Source organism: Pangasianodon hypophthalmus, chromosome 11 (genome assembly GCF_027358585.1).
Source record: "Pangasianodon hypophthalmus isolate fPanHyp1 chromosome 11, fPanHyp1.pri, whole genome shotgun sequence".
In the NCBI taxonomy this organism is placed as follows: Eukaryota; Metazoa; Chordata; class Actinopteri; order Siluriformes; family Pangasiidae; genus Pangasianodon; species Pangasianodon hypophthalmus.
The window spans coordinates 15,506,352-15,519,840 of record NC_069720.1 but is presented as its reverse complement, the minus strand read 5'-3'; the positions used below and the strand labels follow the sequence as shown (position 1 = coordinate 15,519,840).

General features: G+C 38.6%; 1 protein-coding gene across 4 annotated transcripts in view; it reads left to right on the top strand.

Moving 5' to 3' along the window:
- Positions 1-13,489, top strand: part of si:ch73-63e15.2 (protein strawberry notch homolog 2) — a 61,110-nt gene that overhangs the window by 32,242 nt on the left and 15,379 nt on the right. For 3 of the 4 annotated variants that reach the window (XM_026913775.3, XM_053238042.1, XM_053238043.1), the window contains 10 exons: positions 9,866-9,991; positions 10,231-10,314; positions 10,710-10,809; positions 10,916-11,076; positions 11,483-11,616; positions 11,898-11,988; positions 12,141-12,284; positions 12,409-12,526; positions 12,614-12,719; positions 12,802-12,955. In XM_026913775.3, the coding sequence (XP_026769576.1) occupies positions 9,866-9,991; positions 10,231-10,314; positions 10,710-10,809; positions 10,916-11,076; positions 11,483-11,616; positions 11,898-11,988; positions 12,141-12,284; positions 12,409-12,526; positions 12,614-12,719; positions 12,802-12,955 (1,218 nt within the window). Of the gene's footprint in view, positions 1-1,523; positions 1,979-9,865; positions 9,992-10,230; positions 10,315-10,709; positions 10,810-10,915; positions 11,077-11,482; positions 11,617-11,897; positions 11,989-12,140; positions 12,285-12,408; positions 12,527-12,613; positions 12,720-12,801; positions 12,956-13,489 lie in introns of those variants that run through there. The other variant, XM_053238044.1, reaches the window with a different exon arrangement.

Below are 13,489 nucleotides of genomic sequence, written 5' to 3'. Positions count from 1 at the left end.
TGGTCAAATACAGAATGAGATTATGCAGAAAGAGAATTTGACATGAAGCTTACTGTCAATTAGGCAATGCGTAGGCTAAACTTCTGTGGAACACTTTCTAACCGAATAGTAAGCCATGAATACTTTTTTTTTTTTTTTTTTTTTTTTAAATACTTTCAAGCTTTTTTGAGGCTAAATGTCACTTAGGGCTAAGCTGATCCAGGATCAGTGATCTCGACCTGTCCACGTGACTTTTTCTTTCCCCAGTCAGACCCTAATGACTTTATCTTTAAAATAGAAAAATCTTATTAAAAATACGCCGTGTGAAACGAATGGCATGACTGTCTTTTCCCGTTCACCCGCAACATGAAGGGAAATTAATTGAATGTAACGCCGGGCTGCAGAGGTTGAATCATCCTTTCTGATATCCTATTAGTACCGGATGACTACTTGTTCATGTGGATTCCCAACTATGACCCCACTCACGACGCCGCTCTGTCTCTCAGGCTAACAGTCATAACAGTCCTGGGGCTTCTTATTGCCATGAGCAGTCTCTTCCAGGAGGCATTGATCAGCGGGCCACGACCGGAGGCCTCCAAACTGATTAGGATCTCAAGGCATCATGCAGCATCTTTTGTATCAGATTCTTTTGGCTCTTTAACAGAAAGAGTTCATATTTGCATTTGCAAAAATGTTTCATATACATTTCATATATACTTTTATATATAGATTTCAAAAATCCTAATATTAGTATGTATTAGTATTAATAGTGCATGAAGTATTTATTTTAAAAAGTCGCAAAGTGTAGCCTGAAATCACACCCCAATGTCATGACTGCAGATGGTAGATAAAAGCAGAAATGTTTGCACCCTTAAAACATCATACTGTATTACATAGATTAAAATCCTTGTGTGGGCTTTATATGCTTAATTCACTCCTTGATTAAATAGTGTCCCTGGCTGTAATTGTGTTGCTGCCGTATTTGTTGCTGAATCTGTTTTCAAAAATAGTTAAGGTGTAGGTTGCTTTTTGAGAGGATTGTTCCATTCCTGCAATAATAGTTTGTTCAGAAAACATTTGCTTTCTGGCTTTACAGTCCTCCACGCAGCCGTTAACTCATTTCTCTGCCTGCCGCCCGGGCTGTGTAAAACTAATTATCTCGATCGTTTCCCATTCATAAGTGATGAATGAAACCATGGTATTTCTCGTGTGGCTCAACACAAAAAGACAGAGGCTGAAATAATGTGCCCATCAGAGAGCCGCTAGCCTAAAGAGAATAATCATTAAATGATGATCTGTGAGCATTAAACAGAGGCCACACAGCCGCCACAGTGCTCTGGAGATCCTGCGCGCTGCGCTGTTTACACTAGAAATGCGGTTGTGTTACACCATGTACAGTAAAGAGGGCCTGACTGCCAGGAACTCTAGTCACTTACCAACAAAAGCATCATTTCCTGAAAGCTCCTCCCCTCCTCCCCCTCTCCTCTCCTCTCCCCTCCCCTCCCTGCCACCTTCAGCACTGAGGAACTAAACCACAATCAATATGACTGAACATTCTGAGCAAATACCTGTCACTCCTCTTTTAGCAAAAGAGGAGCACGCTCAGTAGGAAGGCCAAAGAGCTCTCCAGTGTGAGCCTAGCTCCTACCTGTTGTGTGCGTGTGTGTGTGTGTGTGTGCGCGCGTGTGTGCGCGTGTGTGTGTGAATGTGCGCATGTCTGTGTGTACGAGTGAGAGAGAGGAGCTGTTGGTGCGGAGCTTTGGCATTGCTGCGTTGGCCCCCGTCTATGTCTCTGTGTCATTCACTCTTTCCTCGGCGTCCTCATTCTTTGGGAATGCTACAGCTGTGCTGACGGTGCTGGGTTTTTCTCCAGCACATGGATGGACGTGTTGCTTTCTCACCGTGAACAGCAGTGAGTTCCCGGAGAGGTACTGGACTCATGTCGCTCATGCAGTTTTGGACTAAGTTTTATGCAGACCTGGGACGTCCACTTCCCAAGGTAGATATCCGCTTCACTTTTTTTGCACAGGGTCTTTTTTTTTTTTTTTTTTTAAAAACAATTGCATGAATAACAAATGCAACTGCCTGTGTTATTTGATCATGTGATTTCATTTTTCTCATAGTGATGAATGATAACTGCATTAGTCACGTGTTATTCTGGGAAGTCATTGCCAATGCACAGTTTAATCTGGTTTCTCTCCAGGAATTTATTTCCTTGATGTGATAAATGAACAAACTTCCTCGTCAACACATCCTCGAGTTAATGCCTCACTTTTTTTGATAAATATACTTCCCGTTTGAATGAACTAACTAAAAGCAGAGTTATTCTATAAGATGAAGAACGGTTGTCAATCACATTCAACGCTATTGATTCTCAGGTCACTGCATGTTGGTAATCAGCATGACAAACTGCAATCTGTGCCGGCTTCCAGTAAGAGGTGGAAGGAGGCGCTTCTTGGATTCTCCTCTGGCTAGATGACAACTTGATGATTTGAGTGTAAACTTCAGGTTATTTGCATGGGAGCCTTTTGCATAAGCTGTTGTATGATTCGAAGTGTGCACTCAAGTGTAAGTAATAAACTGTCGCACATCAAACTTCCAGAAGTAGCGTGGGCCATGAAAAAGTCTTAATCACAATCCTGTCAGTGATTGTCCTTATCTGAGGACGAATACAGTGCACAGAAATGGAATAGGTGGCATATTAAATAAATGTCATTCTTTTGTGGTGAATAGGAGGTTCAAAATGACGTCTGTTTATCTGTTCATGTGCACTTTTGGGGTCAAATCAGGCCCTGTGAATCTTCAGATTCTTCAGAAGGAAAGAAAACCAAGGTCTGTCAGTAAATGGTGGGCAAACAGATCTATTTTAGGCCTGAGGCTAAACAGCAAGAGCGCGTGCCTTACTGGAAGAGAGTGATGTAAGGTGCTGTGAAGAGACCTAAAACACGGACACCTGTGGTTTCACTACTTGACCTACACGGATATGCTTTTCTTTTTTTTTCTTTTTTTTTTTTTGCATCTTCATACATTTCTCTTTCTTTCTTTCTTTCTTTCTTTCTCATGCATTTTAAAGACGTTGTTTTCAGATCACGGTTTTAACCACACCTGTTGGACTAACTTTATTTAACATGCATCAGGAAGCTCTTGCTTGGCTGCTGTTTTCCCGTCACCACTTGTTTAGAGGCTTCAGTAAGTGTCATGCCTTGTGGTGTAACCTAATCTATTGTTGTAATAATGAGGCATAATTTCACAGGAGAATTAGCCTCAGTTGGTTTGCTGACGTGGAGGACACTTATGTCTCAAAATTTCTCTTTTTTAAACACACACACACACATATATACACACTGATTTTATCCTCCTGCTGGGTAGTGCAGTGCAAATAACGTTTTTGTTCGCCTTTGTCTTTTCCTCATTGTTCAAAATCACGCACAGACACTCAGTGACTTTCGGTAAGAGAAGCCCCCGTCACTGTTCAGCTTCCTCTTAACACAGTGAGCTAACACGGTGTTTGTTAGTCACATCTGGCCTGCGTGCATGTTGCCATAGGCAGCCTTGACTGTCCAAGTGTTTGCACTGTAGTCTCTTATTCAGGCCCAAAGCAAACAGAGCCACCTCAGCAGTCTTCAAAGCAGGCTTGGATAATTAGCAAGGACCGCATTCACGACATGAAAGAGATGAAATCATCTGTTTTCAGTGGAAAGTGTCAGAGCACCGCTGGGTTACTGTCAGTGTGAAGCGGGTTATGGAGGTCAGGAAGAGGGTGTGCCATGCCTATATGTTTTATTTATTTATTTATACAGGCAAAGGATTTTAATTCATTAGCCAGAAGGTGTTTTTCCTGGCTGCATTATATTCCTGATTTTATTCATGTTTTATTCAAGTTTGAAAAACTGCTTGATGTTTAGTTGTGAGCAAACAAATAAATCTTCCCTATATTTCTCTCATTGTTCAGAGCTCGGTGGACATTTCTGGGCATGTTTGTACAAAAACACTTTAGATAGCAATGTTCATCAGCAGTGCGGGTTTGTGATTGAGAATACATGTGCAAACTGATTTACTAATGGAGTCTGCAGAGGTCATTCAAATGAGCGAAACTTGTTCGTTTGCACATTTGGCTTAATGAATATGTAACGTCATTTTTAACTGAAGATGCAAAATACAGGGCAGGGTCAATTCAAATAAATTCATTTGGCATGTTTTACTAAGCCTGAAAGTCACTTTTAAGTGCACAATTTAATGCAACTGGAAGACATGAAATTAGCTGAAGGCAAAATTATACCATTTGCTAATAATGAGAAAGTTTATCAAAATTATACCATAGTAAAAAGTCAGAAAGTTTCTCGAAATGATAGTTTCATATTAGATTTACCCATCTGATGCCAACAGCATTTAGGCCGAGCCCTTTTTAGATGAATGAAAGGGTTTTCAATCATTTACTTGATTCACATAATGTACACTCATGTCTACACTTTTATTCATTTATTCATTGTTCCCTTTACTCTTCCAGGAGACTTTCTGCCACTGAGATAATTTAGTGCATGCAAAAACCTCATTTACATACTGTTTCCTCCAACTACTTTGCACGTGCAGAAAATCACACAATTACTCTTGGTAAACCATCCACAGCATGCTCACTATTTATGTGTACAGTGCAATGCAGTGCATAAAATCATGCAGGTACAGGTCAAGAGCTTCAGTTAATGTTCACATCAAACATCAGATTGGGGAAAATGTGATTTTGCCCATAGCCGGAAGGGCTAGTTTGAGTATTTCAGAAACTGCTGATGTCTGGGATTTTCATAGACAACTCTAGAATTTACACAGAGTGGCGCGAAAAACAAAAAGCATCCTGTGAGCGCCAGTTCTGCAGGAACAGTTCAGAGGAAAATGGCTAGACTAGTTTGAGCTGACAGAAAGCCAATCTAAGTCAAATAACAACTCTTTACAAATGTGATGAGCAGAAAAGCATCAGAAGCATCAGAACACAACATGCCGAACCTTGAGGCAGTTGGGCTACAGCAGTATTTTCCACATTTTTTTCCCCGATTCATCCCTGAGCCTTCTTTCTAAACTGATTAATTTCTGTACCAGCTTTGTGTTAAAGCATTTGAATGTTACCGGAAACTAAAAAAGCATTTACCTCCAGCACCCAGTGAGAATTTAAAAAAAAAAAAAACGAACCAAATGCTACAGTTGAACATGGCTTTTAGCAGGTTACAGACTTGATTTTCTTATCTGTGGTTCTTTTGGCTAGAAATATGTTTTAACAAATAAATTAAGGTATTTATATATGGAAGAATTTCCTGTGGTTGATCTGGAATGCTGGGGGATTCCCTGCATGCTGGTTCAGCAACAGACGAGTAGAGCAGTGGCTCAGTTTTCCTGAAAGCCTATGCTGCATTCATGTGGTTGAAGGACACAATGTTAATTAGCACTGATGTTAAATAGTTGACTTTCCCAAGCTTTTTACTGCAGTGTTAGTAGTTTGTGGACCTGTTTCAGTACCGGTCAGTGAGGGAGAACTACTTTGATTGTGAAAACATGGTCTAAATATGGTCATAAATGTGGTTTTTTGAGAGCGCTGCTGGGAAACACAAAGTGCTTGTTTAAGCAGGAAACAGAGGAGAATATGAAGTGGAAGAGGAACAGGCTGTGAGAGGACGCAGGGATCATCATACCACAAGCCACATAACCGTGTTGTCTCTTAACGATTTATAACTTCATCGAGTCGTCGTGTTTAATGAAGATGCCCCGTAAGCTGAACTCCTACAGGCTTGGCTGCAAATCTGTGAAGTGGAAGTGTTTTACAATGAAAGGTTTTTCAGTACTAATCCTCTGAAATGATATTAAGACTGAAGGGGTACATAGATGTTTAACTGAAATGACCTTGCATCTCAAAAACAAGGGTTTTGAAAAATAATTTTTTAATAATTATTTTTAATGATTCTGATTTGTTATTATTTATGTGCCCACAGTATGGGTGGGTGATATGAAATTTTTTATATCAGAATTTCAAGACATTTTGAAATTCAGTGTGTGTGTGTGTGTGTAGAGTAAAGATGCCTTCAAAAAAGAATGAAATTAAATGTTTCCACATTTTTAAAAAATACTATAAAAAGCAGTAAACAGTAATAAATGAAACAAAGTCAATATTCGCTGTGACAACCCTTTGCTTTAAAAAAATTATTAGTCTCAGGTACAATATATGCAGTTTTATAAGGAAGTTACCTGGTAAGTTTTACTGAGCATCTTGCAGTACTGTGTCGCACTTGCTTCTAATTTTTCAGCAAAACCCAGCAGCCTTCATAATGTTTTGTCTGAAAAGTGGTTTCTTATGTAATGTGCTGCTTTCTTTACTGACATACAAACATTTTTCTGTAACATTTGATTTTGTGCTGGAAAACTAATGTTAGGGAATCTAAAATGGTTTTTGTACTGACTCAATAATGTAGAAGTCATAAAATAAAAATCTATAACAAAGTTTTTACTAAAAAAAAAATATGGGGTGTCTAATACTTTTGCACAATACTGTATATAATATAATGTATATGCAATATATATGAATATCACCAACAGTAAAACAGTAGAATTATATATATATATATATATATATATATATATATATATATATATATATATATATATATATATATATATATATATACACATTTGTAAAGATTCAAACAGTAGAAAACTATCAAATCAAATTGTTCTGTTATAGAAAATTAATCTTCTGACCAATCAGGATCGAGATGTGGCGTAAAACAGTATAATGTTGTTATAGAGCTCTACTTAATTAGAACTTTCAGTCATAGAAAAAGAGTAACTCCAGTTAGTGTCCTTTGGAAATGACTTACATGTAAGTTTTAAGAAGTTTTAGGACACACTTTAAAAATAACTTTAAAAATAATAATAATTAAGTATGTTAATTCAAAGGATTTTTTTGCTTTTAAATATATACATCCAGTGAAAAATTGCATCATATTTAAGCAGCAAACTGACTTCTGCCCTACTACACGTTTAAATGTGCTGCATTTAGTTTCATGCATTTTGAAAGTTAAAACACAGCTGTAATTTGAATACAAGAGGGGCTCCATCTGTATATTCGCACATCTCATTAAACAGTTTTACCGAACTTTCCTGTCCATGGAAAAAGGAGGCTGTGCATGGTGTTTTCTGTTGCGACAGGAACAAACAGGCTGCTCTAGTTTGAGTCAGAGCTGGCTTCAGTAAGAGGGGCAGGATGTGATGTTTTTGCTTAGTAAAGAAGCAGCTGTCAGAGCTCCTCAGATTCTCCGTAGAAATGTTCAGAACTTCTCCGAGGCAAGCTTTCCGCTGTTCTGTTCCAGAGGCCGCTTTATTTTACCCTGAAACGGTGGCAGTCTTCGCCGAATTCTCTAGCTGTGATCTGAGTAGACAGCTTCCAGGGATCCTGCTTGTCTGTTAACAGTTCAGAGTATACTTAAAAATCCTAATTATGATTCATTATGCTTGCTACACTCTTACATTATACATTATAAACCTATATTATAATTATTTTGACTCTGTAAATCTTGGAATCAAAATATAACTGCTTCTTAGTCGCAATCAGTGAGAACAGCTTTTAAATGCTTTATCTAAACATAACCCTTTCATGCAGGTGTTCACACTTATGGACAGTCAATTTAAAGCTTGTGTAGACATCGTGATCCTCATTTCTACACAAAATCCTAAATCAGGTAAAAAGTAGCCTTTAATGTGAGATTTTCTTCATCTCTGAAATCAGCTACATCATGCAACAGTTCTAAACTGCATACATTTTTACAAGTCAAGAATATTCCTATATTTTGTAATTTAGATTATCAAAGTTAAAAATATTTTAGATCACCTGAATATTAACAAGTGAATTAAACATATTTATCAGTGTTTTCCAGTTTTCTGAGACAGTCCGTTTACTTTAAAAAAAAAAAAACACGCAATTTTGATTAATAAAAAACACTGAAAGAATCTGAATATATTTTTAAATGTAAATTTATGTGTGAAAGCGTTATTTGAGGAAACCAAAACTGTGAGTAGTCTCTGATTACCTGAGTATTTTGTGCATCTCAATTAATTATGTTTTACCAGCATCATTTTTTATTCTATTTGATTCTGCTAGTTTTGAATCAAATGCTTTACTCTGTACTCTATTAATCATTTAGTGTTTTATTATAATTTATTAAATTATAATGGTTGTATTTCCTTTTGTTTTGTTTTTTTTCTTTCCATCTTCATCATTTGCTCATCTTTAATGATTCTTCAGTAGTTTTTTTTTTTTTTTTTTTTTCTCACCAATGTGTTTCTGAAGTGAATAATTAAATGGAGATGTGTAGAATACACTAGTGTGAAATGAGCTCTCAGCTAATTGCAGCTACGAGATTACAGCAAGCTTTACTGTATGCACTTAGAAAGCATTTAATTAGAGACTCTGTTGATCATCATCTCTTCATCCCTGGTAGTGAATAAGCTCCTTTTTTCATCTCAAGCTCTGTGAGATGAGGACATTGTTGGTTGGATACAATTGAATGCTTGAAAATTTGAATGGCTGTTGTGATAAAATGAACAAACATATAAGCATATTTTGAAGGGGTGTGACATTTTACAAGTACCCCTAAACCCTATAGCCCTACAGAGCCAAACAAATCCGTAATCTGATGTGGCACTTGGAGGATTTTACTAGTTGTATGCTGGGCTTTGAGAGCATTTGTGTGTCACCCTGGAAGAAACCTTTTCATATGGTGAGCTTTGACAGTTTCTACTATATATAGTTTACTGCATATAAGTTCCTGAACTGATGTATGTTATGGCATTTTGAAGTCTGGTTTCCCAAAAAGTGAGAAGGGAGAACATTGCATATAAAGATTTCATTGGGATATTCATTTTGCCAGCTGATATCTGATTACGAACTGAACTGATTAGGCTTATGTCTGTTTCGCTCTGGCACCACGCTATCCAGCAACTTGATCAAAGCCTGACCTTCACTGTGTGAATGGAAATCACACTTAGCTAGCAATCTTTTAGACGTCTTTGCTGACTGCTTTCCTAATGTAATCTTTGGAGAAAGGCTAAATTAGAAAGTTAATTTAAAACATCTCAGAGTTGTGGTTTCTTAAAGTTGAGGTGCCAGGCTATGGCAGAAAACAATGATTTTGGCCAAAACCTGTTTCACAGCAACATCCAATGGATTTTCTGAGGCTGCAAAACACATTTCACCATCTAACGTTAAACCCTTCAGCGTCAGTACACAGCAATTATGTTTCACTAGGATTGAATTATTGAGTTTCTGTAGATGGGTTGCTGGAGTTGTTCTGATAGAAACAGAACGATGCCAGGGACGGGTTTATCTAGAACCGAATTGATTTTTCTGCCCAAGAACCAGCTGTTGTGTTATAGAAAAGAGAAGAACATTTCCTTGGGATTTTAAACCTCTGGGTGATCACAGTGGATCTGCCTGTCTCGCGAACACGGGGCATGAGGCGGGATGGGACCCTGCTGCCCAGGATGGAATGCAGGGCACTGTATACACACATTCACACATTTGTTCACACCTAGGGGCAATTTAGAGTAGCCAATCCATCAACCAACATTTTTTTGGAAGAAGCCAGAGGAAACCCACAGTGTGGACACAGTGGAGATAATCCACAGAAACTGCACGCAGACAGTATTCAAATTTATAGTCAGTATGCTCTCTTGAATGACTACTTGTAAAGGTTGACCTGGATGACTGAAAAGAACATATTTAAGCTACAATATAGAAATGAAATTCTTGGCATTATGAATTGATACGTTGAAAGGTTTTGCATAAAATGGTCTTAATCTTTGACCATTGACTCTCCCTCTCTCTCTTTCTCGCTCTCTCTTTCTGTAGGACCTTGTATGTATAGATGACAGCTCCCTCTTCTCTTCTTCTGACTCCCTGTCTGAGTATGTAGATGACAGCTTGCCATCTGTACCTACCATATGGGACATCAATACACCAGCACAGAATCAGGAGGTAAGATTCATTTAATTGCTCCCCCACCCACACAAAGACATCTAACAAAGCAACCGCGGGTTTCCTCTGAATTCTGATATTGTTTGTTGCACTCCTACACTTAAACCCTCTGTATATGCTCTGTGTAGCTGGTGTTTGAGAGGTGTTGTGAACTCAGTCAACATGGCGCATTTTCACACGTTTTCTTTTGTCATTGATTACTTTCAGTCTTGTGTTTTTGCTTTTTTTTTTCTTTTCAGCTGAATTCCAGCCAGTTTCAGGGTTTAAACAGTTTAGAGGATATCACTGCTATAATCAGCACACCGCCTCTGGGGAGCATTCAGGTAGCTTCTCACAGCATTACGTTAATGCATAAATGAAATCATCCTTGTCTGTAGAAAAATTGAGTAGAAATTGAGCTCTAATTGAGGTGCATATTTTTAGTTGATTTGAATTGACCTAAATATTGTAACACATCTAAACTAACAGTTATGACACATTTGTAGTGACTTCATAGTAATTAATTACGTTTATAGTACAGTTCACTTCATTTAGGACTTAAATTGAATTCTGTAAATTCATACCCTCAACTATTCATATGACTGGTAGTATTTAAGTTTTGTTTTGATAGACTTTGTTTTCACTTTCATTTTTAGCTTGGTTGTTTGATAAGTGGGTGTACCTGTACTCCTTGTCTCTGTGAGTAATTGTATCTCATCCGTGTGCGTCTGTGTTACAGAGTTCACAGCCGCAGCCAGAGGAGGAGGAGGAGATAGAGGAAGAGGAGACAGAAGAGCTTGGCCATGTAGACACCTATGCTGACTACAAACCTTCAAAATGTAGGCTCAGCCCTCTCAATTTCCTGTACTATTATGTCTGTCTGTCATTCCCCTCTTTTTACAGGCATCATTTTTATCTTTCTCTCCTTGCCTGTCCTTCCACCAGCCACTATAGGAAATTCGCATCCTGACCGTGTAGTGGAGACCAACACTCTTTCCAGTGTCCCTCCACCTGACATCAGCTACACTCTCTCCATTCCCGTGGCCATCATAGAAAGCGGTGTGCTCTCTGCCCTGCAGCTTGAGGCAATCATCTATGCCTGCCAAGTACGTGTAGTGACACACGTGTCCACACTTGTCAAGCATATTTCCTATGACACATACACCACATAATCACACACACAAACATACACATCTTTCAGCTGGCTATGCATAACGTTACCAGTGGTTCTGATGCGTCAAAACTTTCGGATTTCAGATGTTGGCTAGAAAGAGATGGTTGGATGACAAAGATTTTTGCATGTTTCATAGATCTGTAGAGGCCATTTTAGTAGTTTCTTGAATTTTATAAAACATGGTACACAGTATATTATTCAACAGATTATGTTAATAGTTTCAATTTGCACATTCAGGGCACTTTTGCATTCATGCTAAGCAATCTTACTTTAAACAGCTCATTTCTTTTAACACCAGAATCATTTTCTCATTAATGACCTCTTTCTTTGCATTTTAGCAACATGAGGTGATCCTACAGAACAAGCAGAGAGCAGGTTTTCTGATAGGAGATGGAGCTGGAGTGGGAAAGGGCCGCACAGTGGCCGGGATCATCCTTGAGAACTACCTAAAGGGAAGGAGGAAAGCACTCTGGTAAGCAATTGATCCACAGCTTTACAAAGTAATGAGTTCCTGGGGAATCCCTGCACTGTACAGCTTGGTGTTTTCCTTATTTGTGAACATGTTTGAACTCATCATCTAAATGAAGTGTATAACAGCAGGAATTATTCTAAACTGTGCAGCCTGGGGTATTTCCATCAAGACTGGGATTTATAATTACTGCTGTCTTAAACTTTACTACTGCTTCTTAGCTAGCTTTTTTCTCTTAAATTAAGCAAAGTTTCCATCTCTAATTTATTCTCTGCCTCTTTCAGGTTCAGTGTATCCAATGACCTCAAGTATGATGCTGAACGAGATCTTCAGGACATTGGTGCTCCTAATATTCTAGTACATGCCTTGAATAAGGTGAAGGTCCACACACATTAAATACAACTGACATTTACTCTCTTTCATATTATAGCTTTCCACACTGTAACTCAGTAACAATATATTTCCACTTCACACAATCTCCATGGCACCCACACCTCACCTATTTGTGTATCATTGTGTCCTGTCAGATAAAGTATGGAGACACAGCTACCTCAGAAGGGGTTCTGTTTGCTACCTACTCGGCTCTGATTGGAGAGAGCCAAGCAGGAGGCCAGCGTCGCACCAGGCTCAAGCAGATCCTGGATTGGTGTGGACCTGACTTTGATGGAGTCGTATCCTTTACTGTTTGAGTTCTCACTATACCTGACCAGAGAGTGTGAAGATTTGAAAATTGGATGAGTATTACACATCTCTGGATGGTTGCTATAAATTCCCTTAACTGCACCATGCTTACAGATCGTGTTTGATGAATGCCATAAAGCCAAAAATGCCACATCCACCAAAATGGGCAAAGCTGTGCTGCAGCTACAGAACAAGCTTCCTCTGGCCAGGGTGGTGTACGCCAGTGCCACAGGTGAGTATTCCAGAGATGTCTTTACAACTTCATGGAAATGTTTGTAGTCTTTATGATCCGAAGGTTGGTGTTTCCTCCATTCCACAGGTGCCTCCGAGCCAAAGAACATGATCTACATGAGTCGTCTGGGCATCTGGGGCGAAGGAACACAATTTAGGACATTTGATGACTTCCTCCATGCTATAGAAAAGAGGTTCGTAAAGTATACATGGTTAGTAGACAGTTAGTGGGTGTGGGAAGAATTTTATCATTAGCTGTTCGCACTGTTTTGGTAGAGGTGTGGGTGCCATGGAGATTGTTGCCATGGACATGAAGGTGAGTGGGATGTACATTGCACGGCAGCTGAGCTTCTCAGGGGTGTCCTTCCGCATTGAAGAGATCAGCTTGGATGAAGACTTCACACTCGTTTACAACAAAGCCGCCAGACTGGTGAGTACAGCACAACAGCCAAAGTTGTTTTTTAAATAGTATTTTAATTTTCCTGTTTTACTCGTTGAAACCATATTGCTCACCACAGCTATATTGAGCTAAATCATAGCTCATAGACTTTGCATAGACTTTCTCTATGCTACTGGAATGAGAATAACACATAACCACATCCAGAACAAATAAACAATATAATAAAAAAAAAAAGTCCTGGGTTTATTAGTGAAGTCCTGAAAAATGTACATTTGGGCATTTATATATATACCATATACCATAGAGATTTGTCAACAGTTACAATTTTAATTAATTAATGAATGGCACACTGCACTTTTTAATGGTTAATAGTTAAATTAAATATTGTGGAACATATGCAAGACAAGTTAATTCCTGTTATTGCTTATGTTATAGCGATGATAAACAGTTGTTCTCTCGCTAGTGTCTCTTTAAAGGGATAAAAAATGCAGCTTTTCATTTTACCAAGAAACCAAAGTGTGTAAACTCATCTGTTCTGAAGACGTTCTCGTGCTAGGATACCTT